The sequence below is a fragment of the Ictidomys tridecemlineatus genome, chromosome 3, assembly GCF_052094955.1.
Source record: "Ictidomys tridecemlineatus isolate mIctTri1 chromosome 3, mIctTri1.hap1, whole genome shotgun sequence".
Classification (NCBI taxonomy): domain Eukaryota; kingdom Metazoa; phylum Chordata; class Mammalia; order Rodentia; family Sciuridae; genus Ictidomys; species Ictidomys tridecemlineatus.
The window spans coordinates 87,749,157-87,771,210 of NC_135479.1; the positions used below are offsets into that span (position 1 = coordinate 87,749,157).

A 22,054-nucleotide genomic window follows, 5' to 3' on the forward strand; every position below is an offset into this window, starting at 1 on the left:
GATGGGAGGGAAAGGGAGAGAAAAGGGAAATTGCATGGAAATGAAGGGAGACCCTCATTGCTATACAAAATCACATATAAGGGGTTGTGAGGGTAATGGGAAAATAAACAAGGAGAGAAATGAATTACAGTAGATGGGGTAGAGAGAGAAGATGGGAGGGGAGGGGGGATAGTAGGGGATAGGAAAGGTAGCAGAATACAACAATTACTAATTGGGCATTATGTAAAATTGTGGATGTATAACCGACGTGATTCTGCAATCTGCATTTGGGGTAAAATTGGGAGTTCATAACCCACTTCAATCTAATGTATGAAATATGATATATCAAGAGCTTTGTAATGTTGTGAACAACCAATAAAAATAAATAAATAAATAAAACAAATATTGTACTTTAAGGAAAATCTCTAAAACAAAGCTACCCTGTCCCCGCTGTGCGGAGCATAAGGAATAGAGATTCTAAGCGGAGGACAAGGTCCTGAAATCCAGTCTAGCCTGAGGAACTGGGAAGAGTAAGGTGGATCAGGAGCTACAAGGACAGAGGCAGGCAGAAACAGAAGTTTATTTTGCTGCAATCTTCTCCAAGGTCCCCCATAATCCCTGCCCTTTGGGTGCTTAGAATCCTAGAAACCCCCTGGGGTGAGCAGGGGACTCGAGGGTCAGGACCTCCCACCTCTTTTCCTGCCCTCCCTTGGGTGGGTGTGAGCTCGATCCCTGCAGGGGGCTCCTGCACCCAGCTTCACCCCTGATCTGTATCTACTCCCCTCCTTCCCGCCTCCCGACCCTCTTCCCTCCAGCCCTCTGTTCTCCTTTCACTACGGTGTGGACGGCCCTTCCTCCAGGTTTCACCCTCGGAGAGGGGCGCACCATGCTGCAAGCCTAACCACCCCTCCGCCTGCCCACCACCTCTGAGCTGCCCTGTTCCCCTCTCAAACGCCTCGTGCTCTCCAACTGAGCTTGTTTTATCCTCATCTGGTTGCAGCCTTCCTACTTTTTAAAAAATATTTATTTTTTAATTGGACACAACGTCTTTATATTTATGTGGTGCTGAGGATCGAACCCAGTGCCCCACGCGTGCCGGGCAAGCGCTCTACCTCTGAGCCCCAGCTCCAGCCTCCCCGCCTCATTAGCTCATTTACAGCCATCCACGATCAGTGGTGTGGTCGGTTCACACCACAGAACCTGTGTTTTGCAGGGCTGGTCTCGGTTGGTTTATGGGCATTTTCATCTGGTTCTTAGGGTTAGGGTTGTCTGCGCCCTGCCTGTGGCTCTGCTTAGGCCAGCAGCTGGGCCAGGATGGCAGGCTCCCTTGGGTCTCTTTCTGGCCTTTGGGGCCTCCCTTCTCCGCACCCCTATTCCAGTTTCCCCTCTTCCTTGAGGCTTACCCTCTACATCTATCTTCACATTTGTCTTCACCCTCCCAGGGCCCAGGAAGCCAGATTTAAAGATAGGTAGATAGTGTAATTAGTTAGGTGCCAGGGTTCTGTTCTCATGACTAAAAGGCTCAGGGGTCACTCCAGTTGAACTGGGCTGACTGGGCTGCACGAAATAGCCACACAAGAGACACAAATACCTTTTCCTTTGGGGTCGCTGTGACGGCTCCTCTGACCTTCAGGGTCCGCAGAAAGAGAGAGTAGGAGAGCATGCACTGAGCCCTTTTATTGAGGAGAAGCTGTTCAAATGAGGCAAGGGGTCAGGTTTCAGGGGGCTGAGTCTATCTTCATGATGTCCACTGTCAGCAGGTTGACTGACACCTGGGTAGGCCACACCCAAGGGCATAGTAAGAGAAGGGGACACACACAAGGCCCTTCCATGGAAGATTCTATCCTAAACAGGGCAAGGGGTTATATAACAAAGGAACAGGTGAGCACAGCTTTACCCATGGGGCTGTAGCAAGACACACCCATGCATGAGACACCGACCCTCGCACCCAAGAAGTGTGGGGAAAGCGCTGCCACATTTCTGTGACTGAGCGCCTCAACACCCAGCCGGGGAGTTACCTAGTCACGTGTGAGGTTGGTCTCCCACAGTTAGGTTAAAATATTGAGTAAAATCGAAAATGAAGGCCATGTTGAGAATGGAGTCCTGGAAAAGCAGAACAACTCTTGGAATGTGAATGTCCCCAAGGCCCATCCCAAAGAAATGTTAATGAACCAGCTCCCAGCAAATTTAGAGATGCTAATCCAAAAGTCCTTCCTGCTGGGATTACTCCTTTGGCCCACCTATGCCCCACCCTTTGGGCCTTCTCATCTACATTCCATCAATGAAAGAAAACAGAACAAAGGACTGGAATGCGACAGGAATGCGGGAAAGCTGAATGTAGACTTTAGCTATTAGAAGGGGAACACATTCGACCTTCCATGGATTCCACCTCTTGGATCCCCTTCTTCCTCTGGGGAAAAGTCTTTTCTGCTGTCCTTTAATAAAGCATCTACTTTCGACTCTAAACTTGCCTCGGCGAGCTTCTCTGGTGTTATACTTCAGCATTGGGGAAGTAAGGACTCGTCATCCGTAAACAGTGGTAACACCCACGTGCCACTCATTGACAATCAGGACAATGTCACTGTGGCCACATTTATGCTCCTATACATTTGTGCAGTCTTGCCTCCAGTAACAGGTCCCTTGAGTCTGATCTGTCCCACCTTCCCCAAGCACAAGGTTTAGGATCAAGCCCAGTGAGAGGTGGGAGGTTCTGAATCCCAAACCTGACACCCTTGATGAGGCCACAAGACTCTCCATGACTCAGTTTTCTTATCTTTTAAATGGAGACATTGTCTGCTTTGCTCAGGAAAACATAAGATGAGGACTCTTGGGCTACCAGTAGAACCTTGGTTTTAAAACAATCACCTTCACATAATACCTGTGTGATCTTTGTTAAGTTACTTCACTTCTCTGTACTTCATTACTCCTACATAGAAAAAGAGGTTAAACTAGCTCCAAATGTGGTCTCCAGAGTTTCCAGGATACTTTTAGGGGATGAATGAAGTCAAACTCTTCCCATAACAACATTCATAGCTATTTCTCATTTTCCATCCTCACTCTCTTGAGTATACAGTGGAATTTTCCAGAAACGATATGACACTGCTCTAATAATAACTTGCAATGGGTCTGTTATTTTTAAACGAATTAATACATTTTATTTTCCTTCTGTTTTTTTGCAGTACTGGGGTTGGAACAAGGACACTTTACCACTGAGTACATGCCTATCGCTTTGTACTAATTTTTTTTTTTTTTATGAGAGAGGAGAGAGAGAGAATTTTTTAATATTTATTTTTTAGTTCTTGGCGGACACAACATCTTTATTGGTATGTGGTGCTGAGGATCGAACCCGGGTCGCACGCATGCCAGGAGAGCGCGCTACCACTTGAGCCACATGCCCAGCCCTGTACTAAATTTTTGACACAAGGTCTCACTAAATTGCTGAGGCTGGCCTCAAATTTGTGAGGGTCCTGCCTCAGCCTCACTCGTCGCTGAAATGAAAAGCGTGACAGCAAGGGGCTGAATTTACACATTTTAAACTTTTTGTTTCATTTTGTTACAAACAAATATCTAGGGCTGGGGATGTGGCTCAAGTGGTAGGACGCTGGACTGGCACACTTGAGGCACTGGGTTCGATCCTTTGCACCACATAAAAATAAATAAGTGAAATAAAGGCATGCTGTCCATCTAAAACTAAAATAAATATGAAGAAAATAAATATTAAGAAAAACAAATATCTATCTATATCCATGTATCTCTTACATAAACAAAAGCCCCTTAAGGTTCTAATAAATTTTAAGTGTAAAGGAGTCCTGAGACTAAACGCATTTTCTAGATCTTTCAGGTCATTCATTCATTCAACAAACAACGGTGGCACTTTTAGAGAGTCTAAGGTGTTGATGAGACCCGCAGTCCCTGCTCTGATAAGAGTTTACATTTGGCAGCGAAGAGACAAATTAGCAAGGTAGTCTGCAAGAGCTGCAAGTTTAACAGCCACACGGAGCAGGACAGGGGGCCCTGCACTATCTGCGGCCTGCTCTGAGGTCACGCTCTAAAGCGTAAGGCGCCTGGTTTCAGCAGGGGTCGTCCCGAGGCCTCCAGACCCTGGGAAGCCGAGAACGGGGAGGCGGGGCCACAGTCCCCGCCCCGGCGCTGTCGCAGGGTGACGTCACCAGGCCGCGCCAGCCAATCGCGGGCCGCGCCAGTGTGGGCTCCGCCGTAGCCCGCGGCCTCCGGGCGGCGCTATGGCCCGTCGGGCAGCCCCACAGAGCCGCCATAGCCGCCCGCTTCCTTTAACCCAACGTCCTCGCCGCCGGCTCCGCGCCTCCGCCATGGCAGATGTGGAAGACAGCGAAGAGCCCTGCGCCTTGTCATCCCACTCCGGGAGCGCAGGCTCCAAGTCGGGAAGCGACAAAATGTTCTCGCTCAAGAAGTGGAACGCGGTGGCCATGTGGAGCTGGGACGTGGAGTGCGATACATGCGCCATCTGCAGGGTCCAGGTGATGGGTAAGTGCTGCACGAGAAGCCGGGGCGGCGGGCCGGCCTCGCGGGCTGAGCGCGGCGCGGGCGGGGAGCGGCGGGGTCGCGCTGCCGGCGCGTGGACGCGAGCCACGCCCAGGCCGCTGGCGCCTTGCGCCGCGATCGGGGGGCCAGCGGGGTGGTCTTCCTCGCTAGCGCGGGGGCTGGTGTTCTGCGCGGAGGAACCGAATCAGGTAATTGCAGGTGGCGGTGGGTGTGACCCAAAAAAATTAAACCGGGAGGCCTGAGGGGAGCTGGGAGGACTTCTTGACGTGCGGGCCAGCCCCTGTTCTGAAAGCAGAGTGCAGAGGGTCAGGGAAGAGGCCACGTCCGGCTGTGCACTGGGGTCTCATCACGCGCGAAGCGATGCTTGGGAGTCAAGTCCACATAGACACCCTCAGTTCAGGAAAGAAAGTATACGGACGGTGCATTTCCTGATTCCCTGCTGCTGCTGCTCCTGGGCTAGTTTTTAAATCAGTATTGATTCAAGACCCAGGCAGATAGACCTCACTTGTTTGAAGTGTGGGTAAAGAATATTTGAATTGCATGGGGAATTGAAAAATATGAACCCTTTATTGCCGGCTGCTGCGGTGCAGGCCTGTAATCCCAGCAAGTCGGAAGTCTGAGGCAGGAGGATCCCAAGTTAGAGACCTCCCTGGGCAATTTAGTGAGATCCTGTCTCAAAATAAATACAAAGGAGGAGGATGTATCTCAGTGGTAAATTGCCCCAGGGTCCAATCCCCAGTACCAAAAGCAAAAACCTTTTATTCAGAAACAAAACTTTATCGCCATCTAGCCTCCTTTCCATAGTAGGATGTCATTTCCTAGGGAAGATATTGTCCTGATCTACCATGCCCATATGGAGAGCTCTCTTATACAAATATGTCTTCTTTTTATATTTTGAGTAAAAAATATTGCACCAAATGAAACATTTCAGAACAATCTCTTTGAGCTTTATAGGTTTCTGTTTTGAATCTCAAGACAGCTGTTATTTAAATGGATTTAAAATAACTATGAGACTATCTTCATTGGTGAATGATAATGTTTTTGAAGGTGTATGGAGAAAACTTAACGCTTCTTTAGTTTGAAAACGTAGTGGCTTGCTCAGAAAAATAAGCAAATTGGAGAAAGTAAAGTGAATTATGCATCCTTTTTGGGGAATGAGACTTTCAACCTACTACAATTGAGAGAGCTCCCAGCTTATGTTCTCTTCTGCCTTTCATTCCTAAGGACTTGTTTTCAAGATTTACAACATGGGATTCAAGTATTTTTATTTGTACTTTTGGAAGATCTTGATAGTGGATGTGATCCACTTATTTTGCATATTAAACTATTTTATTTGCATGCAGTACAGCCATCCACAAAGCTAGAATAATAATTTCCAATTTGGGAGGTATTTTTAACTTATCCAGAAGACTTGACCTTTTGTTCTTTTGCAGGACAAGTTTTACTAAAAATTTTATACCCTAAATTTCCTGTATTCTTTAATATCTTTCTAGTTTTAAAGGAACATTCCTAAAGAGGCATTTCAAAAGGATCTCTCTCTTAGGGAGCTATTTTCTCCCCAAAGGCTGGGGGTGGAGTTAGTAAGTAGAAATCCAGAACCTAAGATATGATTGAGATTTTGCAACAAATAAACTTTACTGGGATACTCAAAGTAGGTCAGAGTGTGGGCTATGTGAGACTCAGGTTCATAATTAACTTTCTAATTATAGCAAATGTTCTGCTTCTCCAAGATTTATTGAGAATATTTACAACAACTGTACTTTGGGTTCAGGAAAGTATCCTGGACTAGACCTTTGTATTTTGTTTATGAGATGTTTGTGGCCACTTGGTGGTCAGGTGACAGCAGAAGGAAATATTTTTTTTTCTGACTTCCTAGTCCTTAGTCTAGCATCATTTTAAAAGGTGTTAACTGTTATACTCCTTAGAAATGTGCTATTTTAAATATCAGGATCATTATTAAAATAATTTTTTATTTTATTTGAAACTTTAAGGATTCATGTAGATTTGGATCAACTTTTTAGAGTAATTCTTAAATCTATAAGCATGTTTCTAGATTGTGCAACAAGAACCCCCATATTCCTATATCCTTAATAGTTGGAATTTATCTCACATGCCTAAATGGTGTCCTACCTCTCACCATTTAGGCATGTGAGATAAATTATTATCTCTGTCACACCTTTCTAGGGTAGGTAACTCTCTTGTCCTTGGGTTGTAGCCCCTCCCTGATTCTGGAAGGAGCTGATGGCACAGGGAGTGAGGACTGATGGGATAGGGGAATAGGTTTGCCAGCACAGTCCAGTTGTGAAAGTCAGAGTAACCCTTCGGGATGGATGTTCACTTGGTCATGCCACAGAGCCTTTTGGAGTCTTATTTTCCTGATTTGTGAAACAGGCACTCGGATCGCCAATCCTAATATTCTTAAAATTCAGTGGTTACACAGAACTCAAGCCTGGTAGGGTTGCAGGGTAGCGTGGCTTTCCTGTCTCATCAGGATCCCTGTGCTCTTGGGCGCTTTTTATTTGTTAGTGAGCTCTTTAAGACACAGCCATGTTCTTTTTTTGTGTCCCCAGTGCATAAGTCCTTGCTCAGAGGAGATGCTAGTAATTACAGAATTGAAGGGCTCCCCAGGAGGCAGTGGTTGTTTTTCATCCACACTGGAGAGGCCAGGGCGCTGGTGTTTTTTTAAGGGTAAGAGCATGTGGAGAGGAGCAGACGGATGTCTGAGCATAAACTAGCAGCAGAAGAAAAGCAGGCTTCAGCTCCACTGTTTCTATTTTTACAGAATTATTTTTCTATATTTATTCTGTAAACTGGTTTGTTGTTGTTGATGATGATGTTGTTGATTTGAACTTCCTTTTACCCATCTTGGACTCCTTCCTCTTCCAGCTAATGTAGTACCTTTTTCATCAAGCAGATAGTACTACAGATAGGTTTTGAAAACTTCAGTACATCCTTTAGGTTCCCATTTCTAGTATTTACTCCCAAATAATTTATTAAGATACTTTGCTACCTGTAAGGAAATATCTGTAAAGGGAGCATTTTCTTCAAATAGAGTGTTTAATGTTACTTCCTGTCTACTTATTTGTGCTATAAAGCTCTCACAGGTGGTTATCTCCTCTCTTACCTATAAATAGTCATGGAATGATCAATTTTTTACAGGAGAGAGAATTGGGGCTCATCTGAAGTTCATAATTGGTCCAGGGCGACAGAGCTAGTAAATGCCACTGAGGCGGGACTTGATGCTAGATCTGCCCAGTTGCCAAACCCTTGCTTTCCCTTCTCTGCCTCACCCCTCTTCACCAGTCTTGTTCACCATGGTTCTGACCTGTTGGAAACATTAGAAAATCATTTATTTTAAAGAAACTTAAAGGTGTCATAGGGGAGAAAGAAAAATATTTTTTAAGGGTCAGTAAGTATGGATGACTTAAGAAAAACTGTTTATGAAAGAAGTTTTAATTTTTAGTAGGTTATGTAGTCATGTAGTTAAAAATTTAAGAAGTTATGCTGAAAACTCCTTCCCATTCTATCCACTCCTATAAACTTTATAATTGTTTTTTTGGGTATCCATTTAGATTTTTATATATGTGTATGTGTGTGTGTGTGTGTGTGTATATACATATGGAAATACATATATATATATACACACACATACATATATGTATGTATATATGTATTTCCATATATATAAGGAAATACCAATATATAGGCATGGCTTGTTAAAAATGCTGTCTTAAAAAATAAACTACCCTCCCACTGCATGTGAGTGCACAGTAATTTGTACTATAGTGTTGTGTGGTACATCTTCCTCTAGTGGTGCTGTCAAGACTTCTTTTCTTCACAGCTTGTAAAAATAATCCTTAACCCTTGTGAAATTGCTCCTGGTCATAAATAAATTAGTAGGACGCCTTGTACTTTATTCCTCTTTAAATACTTATAATCAGATGAGAAGCTAAGTATGAATCTTATCCTCATCTGTAACCTTTAGGCCTTTTATTTCATTTTGAAGTATCTGGGTTTTAAAAATTACATTCTGAGCATCAGAGTGAAAAATTGCTATTTGTTTACTTTTAGATGCCTGTCTTAGATGTCAAGCTGAAAACAAACAAGAAGATTGTGTTGGTATGTTGTAATTTTTTTCTCTTGCTTTTTAAACTAAGGGTTTTTTCCTCATTCGGGATATTTGAATTTGCTATTAAGATTGACTTTATTAATACAAAAATAAACTGTAAAGCAGTGAGCCATTATTAATATAAAATGTGTTGGTTCTTAAAAGGCCTTAAGGGAATTAATCTGTAAGTTACTCCTTTATTGCTCTAATTAAGAATTGGTTATATAATTTCAAATATAATCATGGTAAACATTTTTGTAATCGAAAAGAAATAATGATCTCCTTTTAATAGTATTAACTATAAATTAAGGAATTTGTCAAAGATCATTTGAATTTTGACTCTAAGTCAGTTTTGGTTCTAATAAAGCATTTCTGTTTTCAATTCTCTTAAGGCGCATTAATTAATTTTTTAACTAAGGTAGGAGTTAGAAACCTTAGATGCTAGTGGTAGGTTTCCATGGTGCAGTTGTTCACAGCCTGGTAGATCTTTAAATTATTATCTTTATAGTCTTAGACTACAAAAGTTGTTTTAGTCTAACAATTTTAAGCAATTCAAAAGTTTTTATTTTTATGTCCTGGTTCTTAGGGTGATTGTTTTTAGATTGCTTTTTAAAATGTTTCCTAGAGTTTCCTAGAATAAGCTTTGTGCTTGTTGCCATGGCTTACCTTCTGAGTCTTATTAGTAATGGTTGATGCAGTTTTGATCAAGTTTTGTTTTTTCCTTCTAAAAAGCTTAGAATGGGGCTGGGGCAAGGGCTGTAGCTCAATGGCAGAGCGCTTGTCTAGCATGTGTGAGGCACTGGGTTCTATCTTTAGCACAACATAAAAATAAACAAATAAAGGTATGCTGTCCATACACAATTACGCCACCCCCCAAATTTTTTTAATTAAAAAAAAAAAGAAAAGGTTAGAATGTTTTTCCTCCCTGCTTCCCACCCTCTCAGCCAGTTTTCATAAAAAGTTGTTTTTTTGTTTGTGGTTTTTTTTTTTTCTTTTTCTCTGTTTCTTCCATATTACCTTGTGCTCTTATTATATAACTCAGTGGGTCAAGCAAGGGGCAAATGAAGCCCACGTTTGATATTGCATTATTTCAGACTATGGATGCTGTCTCTGTTTAAATTTTTTTTTTATGCAGTTTGTTTTAAAAAATTAATTAGAACTTGTTAAGGCTGGCCTCTTTTATCACAGAGAGACTCCTCTCCAGCCAGCCACTTTGATTCATTGTCACATGAGGAATTGCACAGCTTCTGGATGACTTAACAGTTTATCACTTCTAGGAAACAACTCAGTAGATGGATAACTGTTAGTGCTTGGAGGAGTGTCTCTGCCTTATGATGGCCACCTATGAACTGAAAACTTTTTTTTTTTTTTTTAGAGAGAGAGAATTTTTTAATATTTACTTTTTAGTTTTCGGCAGACACAACATCTTTGTTTGTATGTGGTGCTGAGGATTGAACCCCGGGCCGCACAAATGTCAGGCGAGCACGCTACCGGTTGAGCCACATCCCCAGCCCCTGAAAACTCTTAAAATGCATTCTGTCTTGGTAAATAAAAACCAGGAGGACATTTTTCAATAAAGCCCAAAAGATCTCTAAGGTCAGTGCATGGCTGAGAAGGTCTGAGATCTACAGAAGATTCAAGTCCTAATCTCCTGACTTTCTTCAAGAAGAGATCATGTGGAGCTCTTTAGGAACTGGTGGTCATCACTTCACTCGTAGATTCTCAAAACAGGGATGGAAGGTCCCCCAAACACAGTGACTTATTTCTAAATATTATTTACACATGTAAATTTGTATATTTTTATAGATAGAAAAAATATTTTGACCAGTCATCTTTATTCAGGATTATGAACCATGACTTTGATTCATAATATAAAATAAGCTATAATTTTTAGCTTAGTAATTTAGATTGAAATGTGTCATGTTGTCTGTTCTTTTTCTTTTCTTTCAGTGGTTTGGGGAGAGTGTAATCATTCCTTCCACAATTGCTGCATGTCCCTGTGGGTGAAACAGAACAATCGCTGCCCTCTCTGCCAGCAGGACTGGGTGGTCCAAAGAATCGGCAAGTGAGAGCAGTAGAAGGCTTTCTTGGTGCAGCTGTTCCCAGCCCTGGTAGATTTGCTGTCAAGTGCCCAGTGAAGGCTAGAACACTCCAGGGAACTAATTCTTCAGATAGGAGTCGCTGGATCTATGGTTCTTTGGGACTCATCAAAGGCATGGTTTAGCATTTCGACAGTTTTAATTTTCAAGATTCTCTACAATTAAGAAAATAATTTATTAAAGATGGTCTTTCCTACCTCTGTGGTATGTGTCACACACGCTGCTTTTAAAAGTGCTAAAAAGGAGAGAATTCCAGGTGGAATGAAATTTATAATTTACCTATCTATATACAAGGAACTGTGGAAACAGTTCCATTCACAGGAGAACTTTTTGCATGCTTCTGGTTGATCAGTTAAAAAGAGAGAGAATGTTATAGTGACAAATAAAGTGCAGTTTAAAACCTAACTCTTATCCTCAATTTGTTACTAATATTTTTATGGGAAGAAGGGACAGTTCATGACATCTTTATTTGATATAATGATAATTTTGATTTTAGACCAGTGAACAGGGTAAATAAAATCTTTCAGGCAAATGGAATTTTAATTGCCTTTGAAGTTATTCTCTTATCTTTGACTCATCAAGAAAACCAGAATCTATATTTATCTCACAGTTAAATCATTGAGTGTTAAAAGGACAGAGCTATTTTCTAGTCCAGGTCAGATTATGTTGTTATTGTGAGTTTTAGACAAAATACTAATGAGGGGGAACTGTTTACCAGTGCAGCATTGGATTAAAAAGTTAATCACACAGTGTTTTAATAAATTATTTATTCTGTTTACTTTGAGTTGTTGCGATTTTGTGTATAGCCTTAAACTTAATAAACTTAAGTAAATAATTTGAAAAAAATTCATGCACTCTTTTGTCAGTAAAACTTAGTTTACTACCTAGAAACATAAGTAATTTTGTGTATATCCTTAAACTTAATAAACTAATTTAGTCAGGTAAATACATAATTTGAAAAAAAATTCATGCACTCTTTTATTTGTCAGGAAAACTTATAGTTTGCTACCTAGAAACATAAGTTCAAGAAAATACTTAAGGGCTGGGGATGTGGCTCAAGTGGTAGCGCGCTTGCCTGGCATGTGTGCGACCTGGGTTCGATCCTCGGCACCACATACAAACAAAGATGTGTCCGCAAAAAAACCCCTAAATAAATAAATAAAAGAAAATACTTAATTTATCAAACTCATTCAGGAGAGATTTTTGGTAACAAATTATGGGCTACAAGATCATTTTGAAGTCTTTTCTAATAAAGGCTACTGATGGAAATTTTTAAAAAATTAAAATATTTACTTCACATCTGCAGATTCTAAAGTATGTGAATACATTAAAAATATTTTAAAAATGTAATGATTAGAATAAAAAATAGAATTTTGCATGTTTTCATATTGGTTATTTTTTATTAATCCAATGTCTTTGAGAATTTTTACAGAAATTTCAAGCTACTGAAAAATTACCCAAATCTGGCCATTTAAATGTGCAGTGAACTATTTTAGTAGCTGTTTAACATTTTTCAAAGACTTCTTCCATAATAATGTGAATTAGATACTTGCCTGTGCTGTGGAGAGGGAAGTAGTGTAAGTGTTGTTACCCAGGTCAGTGTGACAATATGTAAATGAAATCTGGAGGATGGTGGAAATAAGTTGATACTCCACACAGCAGAACTACAGTCCAACTACCTAACAAAGCGCTGTTTATACTATACATCAGCCTCTGAGGGCAGAGAGAAGGAGGAGGGCCTGGGACAAAGCTGCTCTGATCCTCCCTATCCTGGGATGATATCAGCTCATCTGCATAGCCATCTTGAAGTTTGGTACATGTTGTTCATCAGAAAGAACATGCTGTGACGTTTAATTGTGGGTTCTAACACAAAAGCTGAGTGTTGAACAGATTATTTCATTCTATTTGATTAAACAATGTCATTATTTAATTGCATATTTGGAAACTTCAATTAATTGAACTTTAAAATTGCAAAAAAATGAAAGGGTGGGGGGAAGTTAGCTTTTTAAGTTCAGATCATTATAAATAGTTTTCTACCAAATCAGTGAATGTTAAGAAAGTCACATGGAATATTTGTCTGATTTTCCTCATGTGGGACTCTTACATTGCAGGACACCTAACTACCCTGGCTCCTGCCACTAAATGCCCATGGTTCCATCTATATCTGTGCCATCTCAAAACCCACATGTAAAACATCCAATGTCAAGGTAGTATTGGTATCTTGCCTAGCATGTCCAAGGCCCTGGGTTAACTCCCTAACAGACACACACAAATTAGGGAAATAAAAAAGACTGGAGATGTAGCTCAGTAGTAGAGCACTTGCCCAACATGCATGAGGCCCTGGGTTCCATCTTCATCACCACAAGAAAAAAAAAAAAGACATAAAATAATTAAAAAAAAAAAAAATATATATATATATATATATGCTTTTTAAAAGTTATTGCCAAGGACTAATTTTGGATAATGGACATTGTATATTCTGAAACAAAGAAAAGTCAGTGTTCAGTAAGCCCTTGTTTGAAAAATAAAAGAAGATATAGTATAAATTTGGAAATAAGGAAAATTGGAATTAAAGTACAGATATATTTAAATTTTAAGCTACTTTATAAACATTGAAATGGTATAGTAAAATACATGAAAATGTTTACATGGGAAGTTCCTCTTTACCATATTTCTAGCTTTCCTTGATACTCAACTGCTGAGACTCTAGAGCCAGGCTATGACTTTGGGTAAGTTACTTCACTACTCCAAACCTCAGTTTCTTCACATGCAGTGTATTTAATTATTACTGTAAAGGTAAAATTTCTAAGCTGATTCTAAGCTGCAAAAGCTTGAGTTAAAGTGTAAAAGACTGGGCATTGTAAAGCTTCTAAATTACAAGGCCTGGGCTAAAAAGTAAAAGACAAGGTATTGTTACAATTCCTCTGCTACCCCCAGAACCTGTAATCTCTGTAGTTGTTAGGACAATGTGGGAACTGCCCAGTAAATATCTCCATTGATTCCCTGGTTGTTTAATAGCTAAGGGCTCCAAGTAGCTTGGCACGTAAGCATCTAGGCTCCAAAACCAATCAGTTTAAATGTGTAACCCGCTTAGGAATGACCAATCACCCCTGCCCAGACTGTTCCCACCAATGAATGTACTAATCCTGTCTCAGAGTTGTTCAATTTTCCCACGTCTCATGATGATTTGTTCTGATGTATGCAAAGCCCCCCCCCCCCCCCCGCCCTCTCCAAAAAGTGTACTTAAGCTCTGCTTGACCTCTGCTCGGGACTCTGGGCTGCTCTCCCTTCTTGAGTGAGCACAGAGCCCCAGCGTGCTGGAACGGATCCCCAATAAATCCCCCTCTGCAATTGCATGAAGTCAGTCTCTTGTGTGGTCTCTCCCTCCGACGCTCCGCCGGACCCTTTATATTACCTCACTATACTGTTCTGAGGATTGAGAACCAAGTGGATAAAGGGAACAGTGGCAGGTGGTAGGTGAGTGCCACTGTTACTGTTTCAATTTCTTCCATTTTGGAAGCTTCTTTAATGGAAGTGTTACTTTGAAAACAGTGTGTTTTCAGGGCTGGGTTGTGGCTCAGTGGTGGAGCCGACGCCTAGCATGTGTGAGGCGCTGGGTTTGATCCTCAGCACCAACCACCTAAAAACAAATAAATAAAATGAATGTATTGTGTCAGAACAGTGTGTTTTCAGTCATGGGGTAAAGCACTCCTGACTGTCCTCAATAAAAAATTGATAAGAAAAAGATTAAACATACATTGCCTGTGGCATTCTGAGTTTGAGTGAAAGATGGTAATGAGGCCTTTGTGACTCACCTGTTATAAGCCTAAAATTAAAATCAGTATAACAAGTCAACATGATTTCCTGATTTTACATTAAAAGTTTTTGTAAATGAGGCTGGGGCTGTAACTCAGTGGTAGAGGGGTTGCCTAGCATGTGTGAGGCACTGGGTTCATTTCTCAGCACTCATCTAAATAAATAAAATAAAGGTTAATTGACAACTAAAATATATGTTTTTGTAAATGTTGAACTCTAATTTTAATTTTAGGTTTTTCATCTTTGTAGACATTTTCTTGGGTTCATACAGATGTGAAGGGTACATTTTTTGAAAATTGGATTTTGAAATGTCCATATAGTGTGGAAAATTGATCCTTTTCCCACAAATCTTCGTTTTCATAGCTCTTGAGAGCAAGAGTAAGTTCTACATTCATTCTGCCTTTTTTTGGGGGGGGGGGGTGTCTGTTTAGTGTGTGTGTGTGTGTGTGTGTGTGTGTGCGCGCGCGCGCCTTATTTCTATATGCTTGATAAACCTGAGTTCACGCTGAGAACAGAATCTGCTTGTCCTTGATTGGCTGCAAGCTAGCATTTGCCGCGATGGGTGTATCTGCAGGATGATACAGCAGTGACTGAAATCTTGTCAACCCAGCTTGGAGTCTTGGCTCCATCAATAACTAGCTGTGTGATCTTACACAAATTCTTAATTTCTCTTATGCCTCTTCCCTCGACTAAAATAGATTTATTTTAGTGTCACTACCTCATGGAGTTGTTATGAAAATTAAATGAATGCATTGTAACTGCTGAAGCAGGCTGAAGCATGTATGTAAGCACTCAATAAACATTAGCCATTATTACATCACTACCGTCACTGCTCATCTTTTGCAGAATTGTGTCAGGTGGTAGACCTGGAGGCACAGTGCTCTGGGAAGGAGAAGGAAGATAGTCATACTCACTTGCAGCTTGTACAGGCTGCAACAAGAAGCCTTTTTTTTGTGTGTTCTGAAAGCCTATTTGTTTGATTTAAGTGTATGGGGCATGTAGATACCCCATAGCATTTCTGGGGAGTGGTAGGGTGTCCTTGAAATAACTGTTCACATTGCTTCCAGTTCCTTCCCTTCTTCCTTTCTATTCATCTCTGTTCCACATTCCCTTCACATTTGCCTGGTCATAACCTTCTACATAAAAAAAGAATTTCGGGGGGGGGGGGCGGTTCTCACTGACAAAAAGACCCTATTAAAATGAAGAAGGTAATCATTTCCATCTCCAAGGGTAAAGATCTATGCATCCCAATAGTGAAGCCAGTAGCCACCTATAGCTATTAAATTTCAATTTGAATTCATGAAAATTAAAATTCAGTTTCTTGGTTATACTAGCCATAATTCAATGCTCCACAGTCAGGTGTGGGTAGAAGCTTCCATATTGGATATTACTGATCACTGAAGAAAATTCAGTTGGTCAGTGCTATTATAGATCATCTATTGATAAGGTCCTATTCTATCCCAATTTAGGAATCATGGAATCCTCAGTTATACCTGACTGTTTAAGTCTTTGAGCCTCCATTCAAAAGAAAGATAATCTCTGGAGACTAGAATGTTGAGCATGAGCCTTACTTTACTATTTAAATCTCATCTTTAAGAAAGAATTATACAGGGGCTGAGGATGTGGCTCAAGCGGTATCGAGCTTGCCTGGCATGCGTGCGGCCTGGGTTCGATCCTCAGCACCACATACCAACAAAGATGTTGTGTCCGCCAAAAACTAAAAATAAATATTAAAATTCTCTCTCTCTCTCTCTCTCTCTCTCTCTCTCTCTCTCTCTCTCTCTCTCTCTCTCTCTCTCTCCCCATCACACTCTCAAAAAAAAAAAAAAAAGAATTATACATTATTAAAGCTGTAGCTGGCCAATTCATTGCACCTGGGGGGTGGGGGAATGAACCAAATTACAAAGCCCCAAATTACATGAAACATCTCACTATTAACTTAAAAAAAAAAAAAAAGATTATTGAGGGCTGGGGATGTGGCTCAAGCAGTAGCGCGCTCGCCTGGCATGCGTGCGGCCCGGGTTCGATCCTCAGCACCACATACCAACAAAGATGTTGTGTCCGCCGAGAACTAAAAAATAAATATTAAAAATTCTCTCTCTCTCTCTCTCTCTCTCTCCTCTCTCACTCTCTTAAAAAATAGTAAACTTATCAAAAAAATGATTATTGACATAGCTTGTTATTGTTGGTGTAGTATGGTTTTGTAAGAATTTCTTAACTTTCAAAGTGACTTGATAGTTCATAAACTTGTGCAGCTGCTAATGTGTCTGATAAATTTATAGTCATGATTCTTTTTTTTTTTAAAAAAGAAAGAGTGAGAGAGAGTGAAAGAGAATTTTAATATTTATTTCTTAGTTTTTCAGCAGACACAACATTTGTTTGTATGTGGTGCTGAGGATCGAACCTGGGCCGCACGCATGCCAGGCGAGCTCGCTACCGCTTGAGCCACATCCCCAGCCCTATAGTCATGATTCTTAACCAGGGATAATTTCACCTCACAGAACATCTGACAGTATCTGGAGATCTCTTTGGTGGTTGTACTTGAGGATGGAGCTGCTACTGGGATCTGGAGGCCAGGAACGCTGCTGACCTTCCTATTGTGCACACACAACCCAACAAGACTTGTTGGGCCCCAAATATCAATAACCCTAATTAGTAATAATTTACATACACTTTTATGCTTTTGAGAAATTAGAATTTCCTCTTAGAAACTTGCTAAAAACGGTCAATAAAAATAATCAAACTTGTGTAGCACTCTCTATGTCAGATTGTCTTCTAAGAGTTTTTGTATATTAACTCATTTAATTCTCTATTTGTTGTTGTTTGGCTTTTTAAAAATGTATTTTTAATTACAAAAGTAATAGGAACACATTGCAGAAAACTTTATTTTAAACAAGAAAGGAGAAGGGCTAGGGCTGAGGCTCAATGGTAGAGCATTTGCCTGGCATGTGTGAGGCACTGGGTTCAATTCTCAGCACCACATATAATAAATAAAATAAAGGTCTATCAACAACTAAAAAATATATTAAAATAGATGAGAAAGGAGAGGAATGGGGGAAGAATGTAAAGGAAGGGAGGAATAAAAACAATAGATACAAGTCAGTAAAGAACACATTCTAATCATCCATTGTTAAACTGAAAATTCCAGATGATATGTGACAGCCTTGATTCTATCCCTTTTGTTATTTAAAGTATACCATTTACTTATTTTTTGAGAAATAAGGACATGTATTTACCTATCATGTAGTATTTACTACATAATTAGACTATTATCATCGTTGACATAATTAAAATTTTTCCAGTATTATCTAATACCCAGCTATATTCAAATTTCCCCAATTCTCCCCAACAAATGTCCTTTATAGCTTAAACCAGAATCAAATGCTGCATTTGACTATGATGTCTCAAAATTTTAAAGAAATTTTATTAGCGAATAACTATTAGATGGTATAGTGGGATTCACTGTGACATAGTCACACTTACTCATAATAAAATTTGATCAGTTTTGTTCTCTAGTACCTCCCCTTGCCTCCCTCTCTTTCCTCCCCTAGTCCCCTTCTTCTATTCTGCTGGTCTCCCTTCTGTCTTCACAAGATCCCTTTTTTCCACATGAGACTAGATACACGACCTTTCACTCTTGGCTTTGAACTTTCAATCCTCCTGCCTCAGGCTCCAGAGCCGCTGGGATTACAGGCATGGGCCATCGCATCCAGCCAGACCCTACACTTTTCCAAGTCTGGCTTATTTCTCTTAACATGATGCTCCCATTTCCATTCATTTCCTGCAAAAGACATAAAACTCCTTTGTATGTGTAGATCACATTTTTTTTTTTATCCATTTATCTCTTGACACACACCTGGATTGGTTCCATAGTTTGGGTATTGTGAATCGTGCTGCAATAATCAGGGGTACAGTATGATGATTTTAATTCTTTTTTTTTTGGGGGGGGGTAATGTTTAAACTTTTTCCCCAATTTTTTTCATTGGTGCCTTATAATTGTACAAGGAAACACCATCTTATTGTTTTCTGTGTGTGCTGTCATTCATGATCTAAAGGCAAATGTTGATTTGCTGAAAGGGGAGTCTGTTTATATTAAAATAAGAACATATGAAGAGATCATTGGCAAAAAAATATCTGGTACATTTTTCATAAATGCTAGAACTATTGGAGTAGGTTATTCGTAGCATTTATCAATTTTGTGTGTTTGTTTGCTTGTTTGGTACTGAGGATAGAAGCCACAGCCTCACACATTTCAGGCAAGCACTTTACCACTGAGCCACATCCCCAGCCTTCAATGTTTTCTAATTTGGTGAAAATGTTAAGCCCTTCTGCTTATGTAGAGTTCTTTGAAAAAACCAATGTGTCTGAGATAAAGCCAGGCTCAACAGAGAGATAATGGCTCAAAATATAAATGGTTAATTCCATGTTTAGTGTGGCATCTTCTTTTAAACACTGGTAAATTGGTGGCACATATCTGAACACCTGACTGTAGTGACCTGGGCAGGCAGGAGCTTTCTAGTCTCACATGACAATCCCAGGACTGGCCCAGTGGGTCATGGTGCCGTCAGGAGCCAGGCTCTCTGCTTCCTGCACAAAGTCTCATTCTTGTGCCTTCTCCCTCTGGTGCCAAGGGGACCACTGTCTTCCAGGCAAGCCTCATTTTCATATTCTTGGGGAAAAGTGAAGGGCCCGAGGATTTTCATTTTCTTCATCACAACTTTGCCTTTGCCTAAGCCTTGGGAGGTCTGCCTTCCCGGTTTCTAGTTTGTCTCCCTGGATCTTCTGTAGGTGCAAAGGAAAACCAGAGGTGAAGCTCTTGGCTTTTCAATCAGAGGAAAGAAAAGGGAGAGAGTAACTAGGAATGAAATTTTAATAAATCGACCTATATTATCTGCCACATCAGCATTTGTAATTAACTTAGGAACAGGAGATGTTAATTCTTCTTCTTCCATCTATCCCCAATATCCAGCTATTCAAATTAAGCTTGTTGAGAATATGGCCCTCTTTAATGACTATGTTTTTTACTAGAGAAGCTAAATGTTGTGCAGAAAGTGAGGCAGCAATGGTAGAAAGAAAATACTTGGGATAATAAACTTAGTGGCAGTGCTTCCCAGAGTATGCACAGCACCCCCACCACCCCCACCACCCCCACCATCTATCTGCTAATGCTTGAGTAATTGCTACCATATACATAGATACTTTCTTTTTATTTGATTTTTTTTTTTTTTTTTTTTTTGCTACTGGGAATTAAACCCAGGCCTTCAATCATGCTAGGAAAGCATTCTACCACTGAGTTACATCCCAGCCCTTTTTATTTTTTATTTTGAGACAGGATTTCACTAAATTGCTCAGTGGGCCTTGAACTTGGATGCCTTGGCCTCCCTCACTGTCTAAACAACGTTTAACTTCTCTCCTAAAGAACATGATCAGTGAACAGGACTATATTCTCAACAATCTTAATTTGAAAAGTTGGATATTGGGGGTTGGCGGAAGAGAAAAAAGAGAAGGAGAAACAAAAGATACTTCACAGAAGACCTTCACATAGGCAGTTATGAAAAGGTACCTAATATTCCTCATTAGGAAATCACAATAAAACACCAGTATACATCCCCTAGAAAAGCTCAAGTTAGAAAGACTGATAATACTAAGTCTTGGTGAAGAGATAGAGGAATTGGAACTCTTTGTTTACTACTAGTGGGAATGCAAAATGGAATACCAACTTTGGAAAACAGTAAGGCAGTATTTTTAAAATTTTTTTCTATATTTTTATTGGTGTATTATAGTTGTACACAATGATAGGTTTGTTGTTACATATTAATGCATACACACAATATAACAATAGAATTTGGCCAGTATTACTTTCCAGTACTTCTTCTTTCCTTCCCCTCCTCCTTTCCCCTGGTATCTTTGCTGTACTCTACTGACCTTTCAATTTTCATGAGATTCCCCTCTTACCTTTCTTTTCCTTTTTCTTCTCTACTTCTCACATATGAGAGAAAACATGAGACCCTTCACTTAATATAATTGCTCAAGTTCCATTCATTTTCCTGAAAAAGATGTAATTTGATTTCTCTTTATGGCTCAATAAAACTCCATTGGGTATGTGTACCACATTTTCTTTAATCATTCATCAGTTGATGGACACCTAGCTGTTGCATAATTTAGCTTTTGTCAATTGTGCTGCTATAAACATGGGTATGCATACATTACTATAGTATGCTGACTTTCTTTCTTCAGGATAAATACCAAGGAGTGGTAGAGCTAGGTCATATAGTAGCTCCACTTCTACTTTTTTGAGGAGCCTTCATACTGATTTCCATAGTGGTTGTACTAATTTGTAACTCTATCAACAGTATAAACGTGTTCCTCTGCAAAAAAAAAAAAAAAAGAAAAGAAAGGAAGAAAGAAAAAAGAAAATCTAGTTGTAGATGGATACAATACCTTTATTTTATTTATTTATCTTTATGTGGTGCTGAAGATCAAACCCAGGGGCTCACAGTGCTAACCAAGCACTCTGCCACTGAACTACAATGCCAGCTCCCAAAAGTGTTCCTTCTTCTCCACACCCTCTCAGCATCATTGTTGTTTGTATTTTTGCTGACTGGAGTGAGGTGAAATCTCAGTGTAGTTTTGATTTGCATTTCCCTAATTCCTAATGATGTTGAACATTTTTTTTCTTTTTTTCTTTTTTGGTATCAGGACACTCGACCACTGAGCCACATCCCCAGCCTTATTTTGTATTTTATTTAGAGACAGAGTTTCACTAAGTGGCTGTGAACCTCCCTTCTGCTGAGGCTGGCTTTGAACTCACAATCCTCTTGCCTCCACCTCCCAAACCGCTGGAATTACAGGCATGCACCACCATGCCTAGCCATTTTTTCATATATTTAATGGCTATTTCTATTCTTTTGAGAATTCTGTTTAGTTTGTTTACCCATTTATTAATTGGGTTATTTGTGGGATATTTTTGTGGGTTTTGTTTTTTGTTTTTTGGGTGTTGATTTTGGTTTTGGTTTTTGAGTTGTAGTTGGACACAATATCTTTATTTTATTTATTTATGGTGATGAGGATCAAACCCAGTGACTCACATATGCCAGGCAAGCGCTCTACCACTGAGCTACAACCCCAGCTCTGGTGTATATTTTTTTGAGTTCTTAATATATTCTGTGCATTACTCTTCTCTCAGAAGAGGAGTCAGTAAAGATTTTCTCCCATTATGTAGATTCAATCTTCTCATTTCTAATCATTTTCTTTGCTGTATAGAAATTTTTTGATTGATGCCATCCCATTTTTAAATCTTGGCATTATTTCCTGAGCTTTAGGGGTCCTATTGAGAAAGTCATTGCCTGTATCTATACACCAGAGTGACAATTCTATGTTTTCTTCTAGGACTTGCATAATTTCTCATCTAATTCCTCAATCTTTGATCCACTTTGAGTTTATTTTTTGTGCAGGGTGAGAAGCACAAAATGCTTCTCACTATTCGTTTAAAAGGCTATCTTTTCTCCGATGTTTGCTTTTGGCACTTTCG

General features: G+C 40.0%; 1 protein-coding gene across 2 annotated transcripts; it reads left to right on the top strand.

Moving 5' to 3' along the window:
• The first annotated feature begins 4,163 nt into the window (after positions 1-4,163).
• Positions 4,164-11,485, top strand: Rnf7 (ring finger protein 7). 2 transcript variants are annotated; one of them, XM_005328032.5, is made up of 3 exons: positions 4,164-4,475; positions 8,572-8,619; positions 10,559-11,485. In XM_005328032.5, the coding sequence occupies exons 1-3, from the start codon at positions 4,221-4,223 to the stop codon at positions 10,613-10,615; spliced, it is 360 nt and encodes a 119-aa protein (XP_005328089.2). In that variant the 5' UTR covers positions 4,164-4,220; the 3' UTR covers positions 10,616-11,485. The 2 variants fall into 2 exon arrangements, with proteins under 2 accessions (XP_005328089.2, XP_005328087.1); XM_005328030.4 differs by having other exon boundaries at positions 4,169-4,482.
• Positions 11,486-22,054: the final 10,569 nt, after the last annotated feature.

Excerpts from the sequence above, each read along its gene's own strand:
- Rnf7 (XM_005328030.4), top strand. The coding sequence starts at position 4,221 with ATGGCCCGTCGGGCAGCCCCACAGAGCCGCCATAGCCGCCCGCTTCCT. Across the intron at positions 4,483-8,571 it reads CTGCAGGGTCCAGGTGATGG|ATGCCTGTCTTAGATGTCAA; the intron begins GTAAGTGCTGCA and ends GTTTACTTTTAG. Across the intron at positions 8,620-10,558 it reads CAAACAAGAAGATTGTGTTG|TGGTTTGGGGAGAGTGTAAT; the intron begins GTATGTTGTAAT and ends CTTTTCTTTCAG.